At 35.1% G+C, this 23,424-nt stretch overlaps 1 protein-coding gene across 8 annotated transcripts in view; it reads right to left on the bottom strand.

Annotated features, from left to right (window-relative positions):
• Arhgef12 (Rho guanine nucleotide exchange factor 12) overlaps positions 1 to 22,277 on the bottom strand; it is a 138,491-nt gene extending 116,214 nt beyond the window's left edge. For all 8 annotated transcript variants that reach the window (XM_078047171.1, XM_078047172.1, XM_078047173.1 and 5 more), the window contains exon 1: positions 21,448 to 22,277. In XM_078047171.1, the coding sequence (XP_077903297.1) occupies positions 21,448 to 21,479 (32 nt within the window). In that variant the 5' untranslated portion in view covers positions 21,480 to 22,277. The remainder of the gene's footprint in view (positions 1 to 21,447) is intronic.
• Positions 22,278 to 23,424: the final 1,147 nt, after the last annotated feature.

Here is a 23,424-nt window from a genome sequence, read left to right as displayed (position 1 = left end):
ATCTTGAGATATTTACCCAAACCGACCTTACTAAATTCAAAATGTTCAAATATTTCTTAGGATTTTGCACTATATGTCAAATTATTTTCTGTAAGGTTTAAACAAATTTATATGCCACAAAGTAAAGGAAAGAGTCCTTTACTGAAATTCTCCACTTTGGGTGTTAAGTATTCATTTAAACTGTAATTAATATTAAAAAATAAAAATGAAGTTCCCAGCACAGGTTGGCATGATCTTGGGAATTTTTCTGAAATTTTCTGGTTGATACCCATGACTTGGCTTTATGCTATGGCACTATGACCTTCTCAGTCTGGTTTGGGACCTGTCTTGGAAGGGAGGCAGTTCCTACTTGATCAACAGTCTGTGACAAGGGGAAGTGGTAAGACTAGAGAAGTTAAAGACTAAGTAAAAAGTGGTCTTAAATGCAAGTTAAGAAACTTGCCTTTATCCTATAAGGTGTTGTTTCCCCGGCTTAAATGCCATTTTAATGATTTGCCACAGTCACATAAGCCCTGAACCATTAGGAACTTAATGTTCTTCTTTAACATTTTCATTTCCAAAAGAAACTTTATTTAAATAGGAAATCAGTACTATGTGACAAAACAAAAGATAATAGCAGAGGAAAAAAATGTGTAAATTATCACTCAAATTCAAAATATTAAAAAATGAAATGAAAGTAAAACATTCCTGGGACCAGGAACAGTAAATCACACTTATAGTCTGCTCATTATAGCAGTCTCAAATAGGAGACATTTCATATTCTTCTAAAAATCTCTTTAAGTCATGACATGACTTTAGTCATACAGCAGAAATTATCCTATCCAATCCACTAGTTCCAGTGGCTGATCATTTAACAGAAAAGAACAGTTAACAGCCAGGCACAGTGGTGCACACCTGTAATCCCAGTGACTCAGGAGGCTGAGGCAAGAAAGAGCACAAATTCAAGGCCAGCTGAGCAACTTAACAAAACTCTGTCTCAAAATAAAAAAATAAAAAGGGTTACATGTACATATAGCTTAAGTAGTGGAGCATCCATGGATTCAAACTCTGGACTGGAGGTGTGGTGAAAGGAGAGGTGATGAGATTTAAAACAGAAAATTATTTAAAAACATAGGTTTTTACCTTATTTCAACTTAAAATATATAAATGTATAAGCATTTTCCAATTTTTGAATATAAGATCAAAGCTTTTCCTTTAAGTGAGATAATCATGAGGGCCCCATTATGTCTCTTGGATAAGCTATACTAAAATACAATAGTTATAATTTCCCTCTTAGTTTTCTTACAATGGATCAAGAAACAAAAGATGCTCACAAAAACCTAGAGTATATCTTTTCCCCAAAGAGCTAATTTTTTTTAATCCCCAGCTAATTTGACAGCAATTTCTTCAATGACAAATCTCTATTCATATTTTCAAATCACATAAAAATCAGTTTTCATAGATAAAACCTCCTTTTGTGTTCTTATTTCATCAGTTTTCATAATATTTAATTAAACTATCTAATTCCATTACCACAAGCTGAGATTACCACAATCCAAACAGAAAGAATAGAAGTATTGAGACATACTATAGAATAGCTACACAAGCATTTAACCTACTGTGGATAAAGCCATGATCTACAGAACAAATGAAGTAAGTCCATTAAACTAAATAAGACTATGTATGTGTGTTCAACCACTGTTTCTCCTACTACTACTCAAATATATCAGTCACTTCTTCCAAAACCTAATAAGGCTTAGCCTCCATTGATGTTGCAGAAATTCATGAATTCCTAAACGGCTATACATCTTTACCCCATGTTGTCTCCAATAGCTCCTTAAATGTTCTGAGACATTTCGAAATTTTTATTTTAACATTAAGCATGAGACTCTTTCTTTGCAGTTTTGTATCATCTCTAACACTTTGGATGCTTTTTGTCACCCATTACAGCTCAAAACCATTTATTAAAAATCTTATAAAAGTATTCGTCACCTAACTTCAAAAATGGAACTACATATAGTGTTTGGCAGAAAGAGTGAAAAACTCTTTACACATCCATCAACACATTCAGGAAGAATTACAAATATTTCAGGAAGAAGTCTTCAACTGTGACATCCCTGTATGATGGAGACAAGCTTTCCAAATAGATACATCTGGGCAAATAGATTGCTCATGTGACCAACTTAAATTCATACTGACAAATCTGAATATTTTACATACAAAATGAAGTGAACAAGATAACCATAAAACTAGAACTATGAGACACATAGATAAACAGAATCTAAAGATGACCTTAGAAGGCTTCTCAGAACAAAAAGTTAATTTTTATTAGTATTTAACAATATACCAATGTAGAACATTAACTGAATTACAATCTTTCCAACTACAAAAACTTGAGTTTGAATTCTTGGTGTTACAATCAAAATTTTAAAAGGATGTGTCCTACTGATCTCATCTTATATAATCCAAACAAAGGTTATAATCCAAACAAAGGTCACTTTATTGTTAACTGACCAAAAATAATCTTCTCACAGAGAAACTTAAATTCAGGTAGGCAAACTGTAAATCAAGGAATGCACTATTGTATCTATTTCATTTTTCAATTTTTTAAATTTAATAACTGTACTTTTTCTACTGTTGCCATTTATATGTGGTAAACAATACTGGTTTTCTATTTGATGTTTCTTTTGGAAATGGATATTAAAATGTAACTTTACTTAGAGAAAAACATTAATAAACTAATAGTTCGGGGGTTATAAGACTATAGCAGATCATTAAGATGGTATCCAAATAATCTAAGTATAGGAAATAGTCTACAGGATAAAGGCAAGTTCCTTAACTGCATTCAAGACCATTCTAAATGGCCTTCCATTCTCTTTTCTCACCACTTCACTTCATCACAAACTTCATGTCCTAGCAATATCCCACACGTAACATACCATTCTTTCTGCCTAAAATGTCCATGTTAGTATCCATATTAACACTATCATCATAGTATGTATATAGTAATATATGTATAATATATATTTAGTAAGATATAGTATATGTATATATACTATATAGTGTATATATAGTAATATATGCATATATTTAGTTATATATAGTAATATATAATAAATGTTATAATATGTATTATATAATATATACAAAATTTTAAAATGGATGTGTCCTAATGATCTCATCTTAGTTATAATCCAAACAAAAGTCACTTTATTGCTAACTGACCAAAAACAGTCTTCTCACAGAGAAACTTAAAAAAATATATATATATATAATATATAGTAATATATATGTATAGTAATGTATATATAGTACTATATATACATATAGTAATATATGTATAATATATACATATTAATACTATTATCTTAGTATATATATATAGTAATATATGTATAATATATTATATATAGTAATATATGTATATTATATATAGTAATATATAGTATATATACTTGTAATATATGTATACTATATAATATATATGTATACTATATATAATATATAATATATATGTATAGTATATATGATATATATGTATAGTAATGTATGTATATTACTATATACATATAGTAGTATATGTATAATATAGACTATACTATATATACATATAGGTATATAATATACACTATATATTATATATATACAATATGTATAATATTATATATACACACACACAGTAAAGAGAATGAGGAAGGAAGGAATGGAGGGTAAGTAAGGGTAAGTACTAGAAACTGAAATGGAACAAATTATATTCTATGCATTTATGTCAAAATAAATCCTAATCTATAACTATTATGACGAATTAAAAAATTAAATACACAGTGGCGCATACCTGTAATCCCAGAAGCTCGGGAGGCTGAGACAGGAGGATCATGAGTTCAAAACCAGCCTCAGCAATGATGAGGTGTTAAGCAAGTCAGTGAGAACCTGTCTCTAAATAAAATACAAAATAGGGCTGGGGATGTGGCTCAGTGGACAAGTGCCTACTGAGTTCAATCCTATATACCAAAAAAAAAAAAAGAAAAAAAGAAAGAAAGAAATCCAAATTTTACCACTCAATACACATGCCACTTAAACTTCCTAAGTTTCTATTTCTTTCCCTATAAAATGGAGATTATAAAATTTATTACCTCATGAGGTCGTTGTGAGGATTAAAATATGTATAAAATGGTAGAGTGCCTAGCACATAATTTTTACTTAATAAATGTGATTTTGAATGGTTATTAATGATTACTACAAGGATCTACTACCTCATCAGAAAATTATTGGGCATTGCAAAAAGATTTGGTCAAAAATATATAAAAGGATGAAGAACAGAGAACCTACACAAAGTAACACAGTAGAGACTATAAATCTGGTGGTGACAATAAAGGCAAGAGTACATGTAAAAGGATATGGGGGAGAAGGAAAACAGAAGGCAAAAGAGAGGGAAGAAAACACAAAAACTGGAAAACAGAAACTTTCCAAGTAATAACAAGATTGAATATGTTCTCATATTGTTAGACAGTTCCTAGGATAAATCATGAAATTGCAAATTTTAGGCTATTTTGACTAATAAAATCGATTAATAAAATGGATTAGGCCATTTTAAAATTATAATAAAAATAATAATGAATAATAAAATAACAAATAAGAATAAAAGCCTTGGGATTTCTCAGTAACTCTATTTTACATTCTACCTTTGCCTTGAGTGCCTGAATGCAAGGTTCCAGCTCATAAGACAAAAAAATTAGACTCTTTAATAAAGTATCCTGGAGGTTCTATGGAACACAATTTAAAAACTTCTGCTATAATTTATATCAAAAGAAACTAAAATAATCTTTGGTTTACTCTTCTCATTTGAAATTTAAACTTTGGATTTGTGTTGATATTTAACTTCACAAAAAAAGATAGCTATATAAAATGTGTGCAGTAGCAAATACAGTGAACCAAGAGTTAAAAGACCTGGATTTTAAACCTTGTTCCAAAAAAGTTCTCACTGGAAAATACTAGACCAGTAAATTCACATCTTTGAATGTAAGAATTTTCCTCTCTGTAAAATGTCACTAACATGTGACTTGTTGGGTTATTATATGTATAAACTATAATATTTGTAAAGCACCTAGGATAATGCTTTATATGTGGAAGCTAGTCATTGTCAATAGGTGAGAAAATAGTCATAAAAGTATAATAAATGCAAATGTAAGCCACTAGTGTTTTCATACAACACGAAAGAAATAATTTGTTAGGGGCTCGGGTTATGGCTCAGAGGTAGAGCGCTCGTCTCACACATGCAAAGCCTTGGGTTCGATCCTCAGCACCTCATATAAATAAATAAATAAAATAAAGTTATTAAAAAAAAGAAATAATTTGTTAGATGTGACAATTTGTTAAAAGTGAATTATGCTTTTTGTGGTGATAACCTCGTCTCAAAAAATAAATTTAGGACAATGAGCACTGATAAATGTATCTATAGTAACCAAATTATTTATTGAATATATATTATTTACCCCCTCATAATTTTTCCAATTTGACTTTTTAAGTTTGTCAACCCTCAAAGAAAACAGAACATTCTCCAGATGAGTCATATTGATAACAGTAAATTTTTCAAGCTGGATAAGCAAAGATCTCCTCACTGCTAAGAGTGTGAGGAAGCAATGCTAGCTAAAATGAGATATGGTAAATATTTATGCAAAATTAACAGACCTTTACCCCACAGGGAGGCTGCTAGCATGGGAAAAAGCAGCTTCCCAGAACTCAGCATAGCGGATGTCTGTAGATCTCCCTAAGGGCTATAAACTCTCCACATCCATAAGAATGCTTCCAAGAGCACTGCCTTTTTGCATGTAGCCTCTTGGTAAATCTTAAACATAGTAAAATTCTCAAATTTCAATGCTTTAGTCTTTTACCTCCTAACAACCATACTTACTAGGCAGAAGACTTCATTTATGGGCTTTCTTTTTAGAACTACTATCTGCCAAGTCTGTTCTACATTTTCTGGAGTCACTAAGAAAATGTATAAAAAACAATTTATGGTTAAAAAGTGTTGGGCTAAATTTTTTTAAAAAATCACACACTTTTTCTCTCCATGTTGTGGCGTACATGGCTAGACTGAAATAATTCATGCTACAGTAATAGGAAAAAATTCACACAGAAGACATGAAGATTAAAAGTAACAAGGTTTTGTGGCTCAGAAAATTAATCTATACTTATACAAATTTACACCTATATATGAATATAGACTTTAAATGGTAGAAAATATAAACTAAATAATAAAAGGAGAAAATCACTATGCTAACAAGACTGTTTTTTGTTTATTTAATCTCCATTGCCACTTAGCTAAACATAGATCCTGGCTTAAAAAAAAATGCAACCCAATTTACTTATTACTCACTTAGGCTTCACAGAGGCCTGATCATCTACAACTAAAAGGCAGTTGCTGCCTTCACCTCCCCCACCTTACATATTCAGTATAATAAATTTGGGGGTCACTTCCTGTTTGCTTTGTGTTCCTATAATACTAAAAAATGTAAAACTTGTATTAGCTAGACCTTAAATTTCTTAAAAGAACTTTAGAATAATTATAATGGAAAATTACTTATAAGCAACACAGATTAAGTTCCAAAACAATCCAATTTATAAAGACCTGTTTATATTTAAAGCAATTAATAACATCTAATTTAAATGTAGCCTTCTTTAGAGGAAATTAGATAAAAAATCCTTACATCAGAAATGGAAGAGGGGATAGATAAATAGATTATGAGCAGAAAGAAGATACAATTATAAAATTATAATGTGAAGACTATTTTTAATACTGTTGTGGAAGACAAATACATTTTCTCAGTTCCATTCAATTAGATCAAAAGATCAACTGACCAATCTGAATAAGCCAATCAAAATAAGCAGAACTGACGGGCTGGGGTTGTGGCTCAGTGGTAGACAATTGGCCTTGTATGAATGGGGCACTGGGTTAGATACCCAGCACCACATAAAAATTTAAAATAAAGATATTGTATCCACCTAAAAAATTAAAAAATAAATATAAAAATAAGCAGAACTGAGACCATTACTACTCCCCAAATTTTTTTAAATTTCAAAAGGGAATCAATGAGTTGTAATTTCAACTCTTCTTTTTAGAAACTACATGACATTCAGTATGTTAGTAAACTTCTTAGAGCCTTATTTTTCTCAGTTTGAAAAGGAGACAACATTTAACTTACGTATAGTTAGCTATATTTAAAAAAACAGAAAATACCTCTAACACTGCCCATTACTTGAGTATCCAAATATTCTTTTCTATACCCCAAGTTTCATTATAAGATTTAATTTTATTTTTAAATGCTCATTTTCACCTATATTACCTCTTACCACCTTTCAAAATCTAAAATAGAGCAAAGAGTCATTATGATTTGAACATTATCTTGCTAAGCAAACTAGAATCCTTCATGGACCAAACTATTCCCATGTTTATCATCTCTTCACTACATGTTCAAAGCACAGACTTATAGGACTGCTACTTAAAGAAATCCATGAGAGAGTTCACCTTAAAGAAACGAAAATGCCTAATCAGTAAAAGGTGATTTCCTCTATCCAAAAGAAATAGGATCAGGGCTTGATACAGCATATAGCTCAGTTGGTAGAGTACTTGCTTTGCATGCACAGGCCCTGGGTTCAATCCCCAGCACCACCACCAAAAAAACAAAAACAAAAACAAAAAGCCAAAGGAAATGGGCATCTAACCCTCTTTAAATTTCAATTAACACCAATGCCCTTTCCATTACAGTTAACTCACTAAAATGTAATTCAACTGAAAAATAAGTTAAAAAGGAAAAAAAAAAAAAAAAGGACAGTATGTGATACGAAATTTTTTTTTAATTTGGAAAATAACATCAATTTAACTATGTTCTCATACCACTATATCCCCCAATGAAACTTTTTGCTTTAATCTTCAGAACTAATCGATAAATATCACTCTTAGGAGTAAATTTTTGAATGTATAGCTGTAATTCAGCAGATAGCAAAAGTTCAAAAATAACTGCCACAACAATGACCTACAAAGAGCAGGCATTCAATATTTACTGAATTAGTAAACAAATGAAGTAATATTGAGAAATACAAAAATGCTCAAATTTTGAGTGACCAAAGACAGATATAAAAGTGACTGTCGGTACTGGGGTTATGGCTCAGTGGAAGAGCGCTCGCCTTGCACATTCAAGGCCCTGGGTTCGATCCTCAGCGCCACATAAAAAAAAAATAAAGTTATAAAAAAATAAAGTTTCTTAAAAAAAAAAAAAAGTGGCCAGCAATCACTTTATGGTGCTTTGGCTGGGATGGAGTGTAAAAGTGAACTGTTAATTCTAAACATCTTACCCATGTTTTTTATTATTATTAAGAGTTGCAACTAGTCTACAATCTGAACTTTTAAAAATCTATTCATTACTTCTAAATACACCTGAATTCTAAAGAATAACCTATAAATTGGGGCTGGGGCTGTAGCTTAGTGGCAAAGCACTTGCCTAGCATGTGTGAGGCCCTAGGCTCATCCTTAGCATCGCATAAAAATAAAATAATTAAAAAATAGTCTATAATTATAAATATAAAAGATAAGGTAATTATCACAGCAAGTGGGGAAGAGAATAATTATCTTTCAAGCAGCAGCAGCTGAAAGTACATGTGAATTCAAAATCATTTCAAAAGCATAGATTTAAGGCTTAGGAAAACATAACTAATTTCTGAGGTTTTAAACAGTAACAGCTACTATGGCTTACCTCGAACTATGTGCCAGATACTTAAACTCTTTCTTATTTAATCTTCACAACAACTCTTCAAAATAAGTATATTCCCATATTTTATAGATGAGAAAACTAAACTGCTGTTAGAAAAGAAAATTTGCCTAAGGTCTCCCAGCTAGTAAATAACAGAACAAATCTAACACCAAAATCCTGACACTAACATCATCCTCATTCAGTTCCTTTCTACTTCTCTTGTAAGAGCAAAGAATGAACACATACACACCCCCTCATATATTAAATTCAGAGCTGAAACAGATTTCATGTTAAAAGGTACTTTTTATCTCTGACAAAAAGAATTATCTTGGGGTTAGGGTTGTGGTTCAGTGGTAGAGAGTTTGCCTAGCATGTTTGAAGCCCTGGGTTTGATCCTCAGCACCACATAAAAAGACAAATAAAATAAAGGTATTATGTCCATCTATAATTTAAATATATATATATATATATATATATATTAAAGAATAATCAAGAAAACTCCTGACAGGGGAGTCAGAATTAATATAATTAGTAATATTTGGGCATATGTGACTTAATTCCCATTTTTGTAAATAGACTAATACACTGTATGCTATTAAACTATAATTGCATGGTAGGAAGTTTCTCTCTCTCTCTCTCTCTCTCTCACTCTCTCTCTCCTCTCTCTCTCTCTCTCTCTCTCTCTCTCTCTCTCTCTCTCTCTCTCTTTTTTTTTTTTTACTGTTCACATCCAGGCAACACATCCAATTTACTTTGAACACTGTCACAAGAATTCTAATCATATAGGATTTCTGGGTAAATACAGTTAATTAGAAACCATAAACCTTTCCCCAAATTACCTACTAGCAAATAAAACTGAAATGCAACTAAAGTACATTTCCTTAACAAAGGTACTGACAAATTATTATCTCTAAAAAATAATGTTTTCAATTGTGATAAAATAGAAAAATAATAAGAAAAACAGCAAATCAAAGAATTATTCTCCATGGGGGAAATGCAGTTTTTTTATATTTTCAATAGACTATATTTTCCCACACAACCAAAGACAGAATCAACTCAATGACAAGAAAAACCCAAATTTAAATAATTTTATTTATAAGCCAGTTATGACCATTTTTTTCCTATACTTCCTAAAAAGATTCTGAAATAAATTTAACAATATAACTTTTAGCTAACTAAGGCTAATACCTATAAAGACTAATCTAAGTGTCTCTGTGCACAGTGATAAACCCAATTAAGAAAATAAATTTGACAGTAATACTATACTAAGATACTTTCATTGTGTTATATACAATAATTTATATATACACTAAGCTATGTAAACTCTTTGACTACCTACATTGTCACCTACCAATCTATAAACTGAAAAGGGGATTATCTCTTTAATTTGCTTCCCACTATTTCCCCCAAAAGAAAACATCCTATAAAACTGATAATAATCTTACATCTATAACATAATACCTCTTGCACCCTACAACCATGGAAATGACAAGTAAACTTACTGATGACACTGACATCTAGAATCCAAAATGGAGGCTTTCAGGTGCTCTAATAAATTAACTCGAGCTGCTGAAAGTGGGTGGCTTTAATGATTTCTAAACTAAAATTAGATAAAATTACTTTCTTACTTTTATATCATCTTAGAGATTGCCTTGAAGATATGACAGACCCTTTCTCAGTGTAACAAATAGCATAGGTGAGCACAGAATTTTTATAAATGATTCTGATGTTCTTCTCCAGAGTAAATAACATCACTGACTGAGAGCTCCCAGAAGAGCTGGAGCCATTAAGAGCTGGGATTCCTTTCAATTGGCATCATCCCAATAGAGGCTCAGTGAGAAATGAAACCTCCTGCAAATCAAATCTGTTGCAATGTTATTTTTTCCAGAGGTTAATTACCTGCTTCTGCTACACACACACACACACACACACACACACACACACTCTAAAGTGGAGTAAAGGCTGGAAAATAGATGACATTCTATTGTAAGCCTCCTCCAGAAATTTCAAAATGAAATCAAAACAAGCCCTCACTATCAAATTCCAGATACACTCCATGAACATCCTCTCCCACTTGACACCTATCAGCCCACAGCCCCAGGACCTCAAACCATAATACAGAGAGAATTTACTATAAGAAGTTACATTTTCAGACATCATCTTTTGGAGATACTCAGTAAAATATTTATGGGTAAAATTATGATATCTAGAAACTGTTTCAAAATAATTCCTTAGGAACTTAGAACAAAAGAAATAGATAAACCTAGACTGTCCATGCATTAATAATTGTTGGAATTAATGATGGGAACGTTCAACATACCATTCTCTGTACTTTTGTATATGCTTAAAATTTTTCCACTTAAAAAAAAGCTAAAAAATTGTTCACAGACTCAAAACAACCCATGTAACAAGCATTTATGGAGCACCTCCTATGGTACATTATATTATTGTCCTTAATTATTCAACTTTCTCTTTCCTTCCTTAATAGGATTACATACCCTTACCCATTACCATGTGACTTATAATGCCACCTGTGGGAGAAGTATATATTCCTACCTCAGAAACAATCAGCTTGACCATATTACCTTTTTTCAATCAATGACATTTGAGCTGATATCAATGATGTACACCATGACTGAGTGACATTAACTAATATTTGCATCAGTTTTCTTTGCTATTTTATTCTGCCAAAATAATGGCGTATCCTAGGCAGGTAATGTTTCTTCACTCAGGGTTCCAAAATAAGATACATGAAACAATGCTGCAGCCAATCCTGACACTACAGTTTGAAGATGATGATATGGCAGCATAATCTAGCAAAAGCTGATAGGTCCACCTACTATGGGAATACAGATGTAAAAAAATATTAAAATGAGAGGGTGGCATATTTTTTAAATGTTTTGGATATAGACCAATAAGTGTAGTTACCATTGAGGAGAGTATCTAAGAACTAATGAATGCATTGGGATAGAGGCAAGATCAAAAGAAAACTTTTTATTTAATACCATTACATATTATTTGAATTTTCTGTGCGTTGTATATTTAACCTGCGCAGAAACATTTAGTAGTTGGATCATTTAAGCCATTTTTTTCTTCCTTATGCTTTTCCATATTAAAAAAGAATCGAAGAAAGTAAAGCAAATAATTACTTTAAAATGATTAAGAATTATCCTCCTTCCTTGAGGAACAAAAAAATTGACAATTCATATTTAAAGAAAGCCTCCTCTCTACATACCCCAAAATAAGGCATATGACATACTCAATTCTATCATTTTGTTTATTTTCAGACTTCAGCAAAGCAAATATAGGGTTTTGTATATGGATAGCATAGCTACTGGTCTCAAAAGGAAATTCTCTAAATTTCATTATTTTAGTATTCCAATAAAACTGATGAATAAATCTGCTGTGTTGTTTTCTGAATAGGCTTTAACCAGTATCATATACAAGATACTCTACTAAGTTAAATTATGTAGGGTAAAATTTAAAAGGAGAACTGGAAGAAAAAAGAAGGAAAAATTCTAGTTACGACTTTTCCTATTTCTCAGTACTGAGGACTGAACCTAGAGATATTAGATATATCCCCTAGCCTTTTATTTCTTTTTTTTTAATATTTTTTAGTTGTAGATGGACACAATACTATTTGTTTGTTTGTTTATTCATGGTGCTGAGGATAGAATCCAGTGCCTCACACATGCTAGGCAACTGCTCTACCACTGAGCCACACCCCCAGACACATTTTTATTTTTTACTTGAGACAGGCCTCATACTCGAAATCCTCCTATCTCAGCCTCAAGAGCAGCTGGGATTACAGGAGTACACCACTGCAGCTGGCCTTTGACTCTTTGGAAATTAAACAACACTTCAATTGTCACAGAAATCAAGTTCAATAGAACAACATTTTATTACATGTTCCTACTTCGATTGAGCAGTATACATAGCAGTAACCTGCAAATATGACTATGTCTTCATTTTTCATTCTAGGATCTCAAAGCACTTTACAAACATTATTTTAATCCTCCTATCACTGGAGAGATAGATATTATACAACATAATCTACCTACCACTACAAATATTTAAATACCCTTTCAGTAGTACTTACTTGTCCTGAGAAGGTCTTGCCCAAACAGCCAGTAATACAGGAAATAAGCTGACAGTGCATGTGCCACCAACAATCTCCAAAAGGATCAGACCTTCACCCACAAGAACCACTTCCTCTGAGTAAACCACAGAAACTACACTGGGCAAACCACAATATATCAGCTTGTGTCTGTAACACAGGCAGATAACCCATCTAAAATCTATAGAAGAATATGGTTATACACCTTCATAGAATTTCCTATGCATGTTAAAGTGTACTGGAGAGAGAGCCTATTCTTACAGACAACATATAATCATATTCAGCATTATGTGATCAATTTCAGGTACAGTTCCTTCATACACTGATAGTCTCCAACAGTTTCTGTACAATAAAATAATCTACATTTTCATAATTCATGGAAAATCTACAAAATCCTCTCTGCTCTTTTAAATGTATGAAATGAAAATTAGCATTTATATGTTATATTTGAGCAAAACAGTGGTCTGAGAGCATTACCTTTATTTTTTGATTTATTTTTCAGAGTATAAGCATTAACTAAACCAAATTTTCTTATATACTTCTAATTTCTGCATGAACTCACAGTCCCAAGATAGGAAACAATTTTTCACTGGCCATTAGATTTGCTTGTTTCTAAACACTGGGAAACCACCCAGGCCTGTCATGTGATTATAATTTTAAAAACCAGGACTCAGCATTCGAATTAGTAAAAGATCCTGTTTTGGTATGAATCTGTCAGCTGTGCTGGTGCATGTTAACTCAATAAGGTAAACTTAGTCTCTTCTTGAATAAAAGTCAACGCCACACATGCTTATGTAACTTGAGCACAGAATCTGACCTTCAGCATCAATTTATGTATTATCTTTAAAGATTAAAAAAAATAAAAATCATTTCAGTCTTGGTTTCATAAAATTCTCTTGAAGTCTTAGAAATATCTTTCATCTATGGCTATCTTGATATCCCAGACACTATAAATTGAAAAAGTAAAATTCTCTAGATTTGGCATGTTTCCAAAATTCTAAAATAACTATCAAAACATAAAGATATCCATGTAAATAATCTTATACTCAATTAGTATCAAAGAAAACAGTCTACAGATAAAACAATCAAGAGTTCTATAATCTTAAGTATTTTACAATAATTTATGCATTTTTTCTGTTATAGTCTTGTCATTAGTAACAATTCTTACAAATATAAAGGCATCAAAGTAAAATATTTCAATTTGAATTATATATTTTGCTGGAAAAAATACTGCTAAACATTGCAGGCAGTTTCACTAACAGAAATAACTCACAGGAGACAAAAAGGTAAAACAATGAAAAAAAGAAAAAACAACATACAATCTAAGGTAACACAGACTGAAAAAAAAAACCACTGGAAAAGTAACAATTTCTGGATGTATCGCACAATATTACAACAGATACTTTATCTTAAAGCTACAGTCATCTCTTCACTTCAAAGACGGTTTTATCTCACATCTAACTAATTTAAAATATATATTTTTATTAGTTGTTGATGGACTTTTATTTTTATATTTATTAATATGCAGTGCTAAGAATTAAACCCAGTGCCTCACACATGCTAGGCAAACACTCTACCACTGAGCCACAATCCAACTGCCTGACTGGTTCCTAACACTTAAAATTTCTATAGTCTACTTTTTTGTCATATAATTAAAACATCTGTTACATTAAGGGCACTTATTTGAAAGCATAAGTTTGGAAAGAAGACTTCTATGATGTCAGTAATTGTTTAGTTGACTTGTTAATTATACAATTTATATGTTTGTTTCATTTGATTGCTACATTTCTTATATTAATTCTGAAAACTACCTAAAATAAAACTGGGGCTGAGGATGTGCCTCAGTGGTAGAGTCCTTGACTAGGATATGTAAGGCCCTGGGTTCAATTCTTAACATTGCAAATGACATGAAATAAAAGTTAATTAAAACTGAAAATCTTTCTACCTGTAATTTTTGATTATTCCTGAATCAAAGACTTCTGAATCACTGTAAAATTTTTGCTTCTCTAAAATATGGGTCAAGCTTGGCATAGTGGTGCATGCCTCCCAGCGGTTTGGAAGGTTGAGATAGGAGGAGGATGAGTTCAAGCTAGCCTCAGCAACAGCAAGGTGCTAAGCAATTCAGTAAGATGATGTCTCTAAGTAAAACAAACAGGTTTGAGGATGTGGCTCAGTGGTTGAATGCCCCCAAGTTCATCCCCAGTACCCAAAAAATAATAAATAAATAAATAAAGACGAAATATAGAATATTATATTTTGTACTAGGAGAGAAACTAAAGAAAAAATTGTTCTAGAAGAGCAACTGGGGAAAGCTAATAAAATATTAACTGAGACAGGTTGATTTTTAGACAATGGATCAACAGAAAATATACAATGTAGCTAAGCAAAAAATAAGGAAGGTAGTGGAATAGAAATAGTGATGAATAACTATTTGAACCATTTAGTCATATAAACATTAAAGAGGAAGAAAGCATTATGTAGCTTAGGATAATAAGAACATATAAGTACAGGAAAATCCAAAAGTTAAGTTTGAGCTGGCACGGTGACACACACACCCATAATCTCAGGGACTCAGAGGCTGAGACAGGAGGATCACAAGTTCAAAGACAGCCTCAGCAATTTAGTGAGGCCCTGTCTCAAATTTAAAAATTTAAATTAAAAAAAAAAAAGTTAGTTTACAACTAACTCAGTGGTAAAGCACCCCTGGGTTCAATCCCCAGTGTGGTGGTGGTGGTGGTGGTGGTGGTAATGATGATGATGATGATGATGATGGAGGAAGAAAGGAAAATAGAAAAGTTTGGGTTAAAGATCAGGAAAATCAGCCAGATGCAGTGGCACATGCCTGTAATCCCAGCGGTTCAGGAGGCTGAGGCAGGAGCATCCCAAGTTCAAAGCTGGCCCCAGCAATTTTGCAAAGCCCTGGGTAACCTATCCTGTCTCAAAAAAATAAATAAATAAAAAGGGCCAGGGATATGGCTCAGTGGTTAAGTGCCTCTAGGTTCAATCCCTGGTGCCAAAACAAATAAACAAACAAAAAGATCAGGAAAATCTTCCAAGACCTATCAGTTTTCTGTTCAGTCTCCTGAGGAAGTGATAGACACTTTATCTCTGGAGGCAGATATTTAAAGTTAGTATAGATGAGTACCAGAAAGAAAGAATCCTGCAAGAGAAAAATCCAAGTGAGGTTGGTAAATTTGGAAAGTAATTAAAATATAACAGAAAAATAATACACATAAAAGGACAATAATTTAAAATGAAAAATGGGCAACTTGAAAGTCAGATAATCCAGGTTAAAATCTTGGGCCTGTACTTTCCTGTTTTATTATCTTTTCTTAAACTCCATGTTGTCTTACTATGTAATGACAAACACAGGATCTGCCCTTTATGTTGAACTGAAAATATTGCAAACACTTAAAAAAAAAAATCACAGTACCATAGGATACCATTAAATACATGAACATATTTTATTCAAAACAAAAAAATAAAATTATAATTTTATTGGTTTTAAGATTTCTATTCAAATAGCCCTATTTTGAAAATTAGGAAATTACTAAAAAATAAAAAAAAAAGGAGCATGTCTTCAAATTAAGCTTTAAAACATCATAAAAACCAAGTTTTAACAGATGAGACCAAATGAAGTTAAGCTTTCTGTTCCATATTTCTGAAAACATGGCAGGCCACTTTCTAGGAGAGAAATGATTATATAACTTTTTTTTAAATATGTGTGTGTGGTCCTGAGTACAGAGTCCAGGGCCTCTTGCATGCTAGCTAAGCACTCTACCACTGAGCAAGACCCCTAGCATGGTAATAAGTGTCTATAATAAGATAAAATTATTAGCTGCAGAAGAATGCCTCAAATTATCTCTGGTGAACCATTCAAATATCCTGCTATTTCTGTGACCCATGGCAATCACATATGTATACTCAAAGATTTGTTTTTCCAATTGTTTGCTCACAGAATATCTACAATGTAAAATTTATAGGTTCCATGAACATCTGCCTCATACTTTTTTTTTTGAAAATTCAAAAGTAGTTTTTAGAAAAAAACAAAAATAAACCTACATGTCAACTCAAAATTATAGACTATATGTTGACAACTGGGAACCACAGAAGTGATTAAGCGGTATCACCAGGTTAACATACTTTTGAAATGATTTCAAATAAAATTTCTCTTGTCAATTCAAAGAATTTCCTTCTTAAAAGTGTGCCATTAGTAAAACTACATGACTTAATACTTTTTAAAAATTTGCTTTGTACTCTATATATGGACTCATAGAAAAATGTACAAGTGGATGCACTACTGCATTCCTATATGAACCAAGATTTTATAATGAACTAAAATACAAAAATAAAACAATGCAGGCCCAACACGGTGGCACAGGCCCATAATCCCAGCAACTAGGGAGACTGAAGCATGAGGATCTCAAGCTTGAGGTTGGCAAGTTTGAGGGCAGCCTTAGCAACTTAGACCCTAAGCAACTTAGCCAGAGCATGTCTCAAAATAAAACAAATTTTAAAAAAAGAAAAAAAAAAAAGTTGGGGATGTATCTCACTGGTAATGCACTCCTGGTTTCAATTCTCAGTACCCCTCCCGCCCCAAAAAAACTAAACTAAAAAATAAAATACTGCAAAGTTAGCACTGTGATTCTTATCCCCTATTTCAATTTTGTGTTAATCAACCGACTAGCTTTACAAGAAAATGTTACAAGTAATTTCACCTTGCAGATAATGACTCATACAACCTTAAATACAGCAGACAAGTATGAATTCTTTTTTTAGCCAAAAGCATTATTATATGCAACTGTGGCAGAAGAAGTATCCTGAATAAAAATGCTAATTACTTAGTACATGCATATAAAGTTACAGGTCTCCACATTCACTTTAAAAGTGTGCTTGAGTTAAACAAGCTTAAAGCTGATTTCAGTGCTAAGAAAATTCCATTACAATCAAAAAACTTTATCTACAAATCAAAAACAAGAAAAATCCATAAGTCACAGACAAAACAAAGATCCATTTATTTCAAGAAGGACCCTTATAACTTTCCTGCCCTGTCCTGTACTTGAAAATTCAGTTATGGAATCTGTCATAAAATCATTTACTGAGTCCACTGAAAGAGAACTCTCTCCTTATTATCCCTCCAAAGAAACTCTAATTATCATAGCATGGAAAAGCTCTCAGGAATAGAAGAAAGGCAAGAAAGGAAGATTAGAAACAATTAGGATATACTTTAGGTCTGAAGGCTGCAATTAATGTAGACTAAAAACCAGCAATCAGACATTTCTACCACTTTTCGAATGCTCATTCTAAACATTGAAAACTTATATAGTCTGCTGGTTTTCATAGAAGTTACAGCAAGCGACCAGAAGGTATACATATATCAATGACTTAATTTTTTTTGTTTTGTTTTTTTGTTTTTGTTTGTTTTGGTGGTGGTACTGGGGACTGAACCCAGGACCTTGTACATCACAGGCAAAGCACACTCATCCACTGAGCTACATCCTTGGTCCCAGATTTTTTTTTTTTTTAAAGCTGCTTAGATATACCACATAGAATCAATAGCTACCATGAATGTAATTTGAGTTTTTTAAGTTTAAAAAAAAAAAAAGGTAACTGAAGAGTAAAAGAAAAAGGGGGAAAGAAAGGAGCAAATGAATGTGTTAATTTAACTGCAAAATAATAACAGGATGTAAGAGAGTTCTAAGTATCCAAAGTGACCAATCAGAGACTAAACATAGCTGAATTCCATCCCAGCCCCAGCACGTCCCTAACACAAGAATAAAACCCTTCTTATCTTGTTCAGCCATGTGTCGCCTGCCACAAACTGCAAAACAGAACAACGCCCAAAACCAGCTAGTCTGATTTCAACTGAGGACAGACAGACTCTGTAGTGAGAAGCACCACAATGAAAGAACTCCAACTCACACAGCTGGCCTGGTGGTTCTGTATACTCTACAGAACAAAGCCATACCACATAGAGTACTTCAAACTTGAAAGGATCTCTAAAAAGCTACACTGGCACTATTAATTTGCCAATAGTCCCAGAATCAGTAAAATACACCCAGCACAAATTAGAGCCAGATAGTGGGGGGAAAAAATGAAATAGGTAGGGTTGAGAGGAAGCTAGAAATTATTCTACATTTATAATTTTGTTAAGGCACCCTGGCATAGAAATAATACCAAAACCATTACTTCCAGATTTCACCTCAATGTATATTCAAATAAGGAATCTCTCTTGAAGAGAAATGGCTGCTTAATTTTTTATAGAATAAGGTGATAAGGTGTGTTTGAAAAAAAGTCATATAATAATTCCCATTTTTAAAATATTAGAATAAATTCCTAAGAATCAGTTCTCAGCAAAATTAAGCAGCTTCTGATTTGTTCCTTTATCTTTTAGAAAAATATGTCAAAGGCCACGCACAGTGTCACAAGCCTATAACCCCAGTGACTCAGAAGGCTGCAGCAGGAGGATTGGAAATTAGAGGCTAGCCTCAGCAATTTTGCAAGACCCTCAGCAACTTAATGAGACCCTGTCTCAAAATAAAAAAAAAGAACTGAGGATATAGCTTAGGGGCAGAGTGTTCCTGAGTTCAATCCCCAGTACTTTAAAAAAAAAAAAAAAAATAGTAAGTTTAAAAAAAAAAAAGCCAGGTGCAGTGGTACACACCTGTAATCCCAGTGATTCAGGAGGCTGAGGCAGGAGGATTGAGGCCAGCCTCAGCAACTTAGTGAGGCCTGAGCAACTTATCGAGACCCTGTCTCAAAATAGAAAGGGCTGGGGACATTGGCTCAGTGGTTCAAGCATCCCTGGGTTCAATCCCCACTACCAAAATATTTAAAAATAATTAATATTTAAAAATTAAAAATAAATTTAAAATAAAAATTACCTCATTGAGCAGCACCTAGACCATTGTTAATCCTCAAAACAATTTAAAGATTAATCTTAAAATAATCATCTTTTGTGCTCAGCCCAATGTCTGGGAAAGAACAGGCTTTCAGTAATTGCATGGTTATTAAATATTATTACACTATCTAATTTACAAAAAAGGACACAAATCCCAAGATTTTATTTCCAAAAAATGAGACACCTGAGAAGCAATGCTTAAGAAATATCATTTCTTGGGGGCTTTTAAGTGACTTTTGTAAGGAATCAGTTGGTGACCCTAAGTTCTGTTTCTACAAATTAAACACCCAGCACCTCAATGAAAATCAACACCACATCAATTCCTAGTAAGACTTCTTGTCTACATATTCAATGAAAAGGGCAAGAATTGAGTGGACCAGGAAAACAATTATCCACACACCCGTGAAAGTGATTTCTCAGAAGCAAAACACCCTCAAAGGAAAAGAAATAGGGATAACTAGAATAAAACAAGAACACATTACTCATGTGAAGTGTATTCTCAGAAAAATTAAAAATTTATTCACTGAAAATGAAAGCCCACTTACCAAAATATGCAATGGATAAACATAAATAGTTTAAATATTTAATGGAATCTTTTAGGTGAACATTCATGTGACACTGCAAAGCCATCAACAGGAAGAGGAAGTTCTGTTTCTGGAGTAGCTGTTATGGTATGATAATGGAATTTGGCCCTTTTAAAATCAACAAATGAGTCTTACAATTGGGTGAAACCCTCTTATTAGGAAATTAAACTACTTTCTGAAGGAACACTATTGTTGCACTCTTCACCTGAGATTTGCCTTTAAATTCAAGTTATTTGATCTATTTTTATGATGTAATAGTTTGAAGGCCGACTTCAATATAAAAGTGAGCTGACTGAAATTTGGGAGTAATATAGTCCTAAAGAAATTCAGAAATAAAACGTGGTAAAGCAAGCAATATGCTTTTATCCCTTAACTTATGATTAACTCTTAGAGACTAAGGGAACTCCAGTTCAACCACACATAGTCTATACATACCATCCTGCAACACTGATAAGTAAACAAAATCCACTTGCCATGCTTGCGCCTTGCTTAGAGTTTCCATCCCTTAAACTTAAATGTTTCTGGGAGATGAAATATGAAAATATATAATTAAAGGCAAGTCCCATAGTTTTTTCTCTCATTGCTTTCAGCTCCTGGATTCTGCCTCCGGCAAGAGCCTTTGATTTACTGGCAATGTCAACATTCTGGAAAATTATTAGACAATTAATAATTAAACACTTCGGGTCAACACTCAAAAGAGATCAAGTTCACAAATCACCATGCAGCAGGCTGAAAATTAAGTCCAAGGATAGAAATTTCAAAAATGTAACAATGTTTAAGAAGTAAATCCAATGATGCACCAATACCCATGGACTTCAAGAACTGACCTTCACCCAAAATGACCTTCCTCTTGCTTCAAGATGGGTACAGAATTCTAATGCACACTTGAGACAGAAAAACACAATCGTGGTTTCCACTACCTCTTCTCTGGGGAAAGTTTCTCTCCAAAAAGCACTACATTTCCAAATTCAATCAACCGGATAACTTGGCAGATCCCCTAGACTAATTGCACAGCTCCTTTTTCCTATGCCTGTCAACTTCACCGGCCAAAGGCAATCTGCAATCACTGACTTTCCTGTTGGATCAGGCCAAATCCAGCGAGGAGGAACTCATACCCACCTGTCCGTGATAGTCGACTGTGTGCCACTCATTGGGGCCCTTGGCGAGAGGTCCTCCTTTTATCCAACTTGCATTTTAAGGTAACACCTCCACCCCACCCCCAGTGCTCTAGGATCAGGCCCGATTCCGGCGGGGACACAAAAGTCCAACTCAAAACTCCATTCAGTCATCTAGAACATCCGATTGATGAGGGTCAAGGAAAGGGAATGCGGATTGGAGCAAAACAAGTTATTTCCCAAAACAAACCCAGAGAGTCAGCGGAAGGCAGTTCTAGAGCTAGGGATAAAATCCTCCAGAAGGCACAAGGAGAAAACTTCGTCACAGAGGGAAGTCCGCGAGCCGTGGGGAGGGGACCTGAGAATCCCTCCGGGGCTGGGGTGGAACTGGCTCAGGGACGGGCGTCGCCTACTGCTCCGGAGTCGCCGGGCCTCGAACTGCCAGCCGCGGCAGGACCGGACCTTCTGGCCCCGGCTCTCTATCTGGGGCTGCCGGCGGCTCGCGGCCGCACTCTTGGCCGAGTCTCGGGCCGTCCCGCGCCGGTCTCGAGCAGCCCCATGTCCCCGGGCCCAGGGCCCCTCTGGTCTTTCTCGCAGCCCCCACCAGGATCCAAGCGCAGGGTCTAGTCGCGGGTGCTGAGGGGGAGGGGGTCCCACAGCCCCAGGTGACAGGGACCGGGTCTCTCAGCGCCGCGGGCTGCTCCCCATCCCTTTAAGGCCCGGACTCTTCCGCAGTCGGCACCGGAGGCGGCGGCTCCTCCCCGACACCCCGGCAGGCGATGATTCCCGCGAGGAGCTGAAGTCCCCGTCCGGCCCAGCCTGGAAGTCCCGGCCCAGGAGCGGGAGCGGCGGCGGCGGCGACTGCAGCACTCCCAGCGCAAGGCCGGCACGCCGGGTCCTGGGGGCCCTCACGGGAGCGCGCGTGGAGGGCGGAGGAGGCCGCGGGTGGTGGGGGCCGCGCGACAATTACGAGCGCGCGCGGGGGTTCCGGTTCCGGTTCTGTCTTCCCTGGCCCCGGCGCGTCCTGCGCGAGCGAGCGAAGGAGCAAGCTCGTCCCCTCCCCCGCCGACTTTTTGGGCCTCCTCCCCTCTGACTTCGGGAAGCCGCCTCACCGGGATCCCTCCGCCGCGCGGCCGGCGCTCCGCACCCGCCGTCCGCGCGCCGTCTCGGTTTAGCGCCGCCCTCGAGCGGACGCCTCCGCCGAGCCATGTTCGAGGGAGCGAAAAAGTAGTTCTGCGGGCCCGAGGGAAGTGGCAGCCTACTGGTCCTGGGACTCCCACCCAAGGCGCCTCGTTTCTCCGGGCCTCTGAGTGCTTGGGGTGTGCACCTTCGAAAATGACTTGCACCGAGTCGGCTTTAACACAGCCGCCCTTCAAGGAGCATTCCCTCCAATCCCAAGGAGTTCACGATGTAGGGTCTTTGATATTATCCGCCCCACTTGTCCTGGAAACTTTTATTCCTGAGGAGGATGTACTTATTCATATTTCCTGACAACATTTATCAAATGCTTTTGACTTTTGGACGCGAGCTCAGGTCCGGGTGCCTCCTTCTCTCATGGAACAAACCCCAGCCTAGACAAGTTTTGGCGATGACCGCTCACCTGAGGCACCTGCTGGCCTCGTCCTCCAAGGGGCCCGTCACGCACAAGCCTTGGCTGCCAGTGCTGGGCTGGAAGAGGGAGGCCCGGAGGGCTGGCAAGAAAGGATTTGGGGACTAGGGCCAGCGTTTCTTGGTATAAATATTGCTTTTAGGCTGTTTTGCCTTGGCAAAACGAAGTGTATTATTTGCCAAATTGAGGAAGCATGGTGTTTTCCATAGCGACTTAACAAGCTTGTTGTGGAAAGAGAGAGAAGAAAATAAAGTATAAGTATTCAGTAAATAGCATCCGGTTCTCTCTGAAGACTTCTTAATTTTAATTATTTTTCTGGTTTCTTTCTGTAGAGGGTAGACACTTTAGATAACTATCTAGTTTTATGATGAA

This window comes from Ictidomys tridecemlineatus, chromosome 4 (assembly GCF_052094955.1).
Source record: "Ictidomys tridecemlineatus isolate mIctTri1 chromosome 4, mIctTri1.hap1, whole genome shotgun sequence".
NCBI classification, from domain to species: domain Eukaryota; kingdom Metazoa; phylum Chordata; class Mammalia; order Rodentia; family Sciuridae; genus Ictidomys; species Ictidomys tridecemlineatus.
The sequence above is the reverse complement of the archived record's forward strand: the minus strand, read 5'-3'. Positions and strand labels throughout refer to the sequence as shown.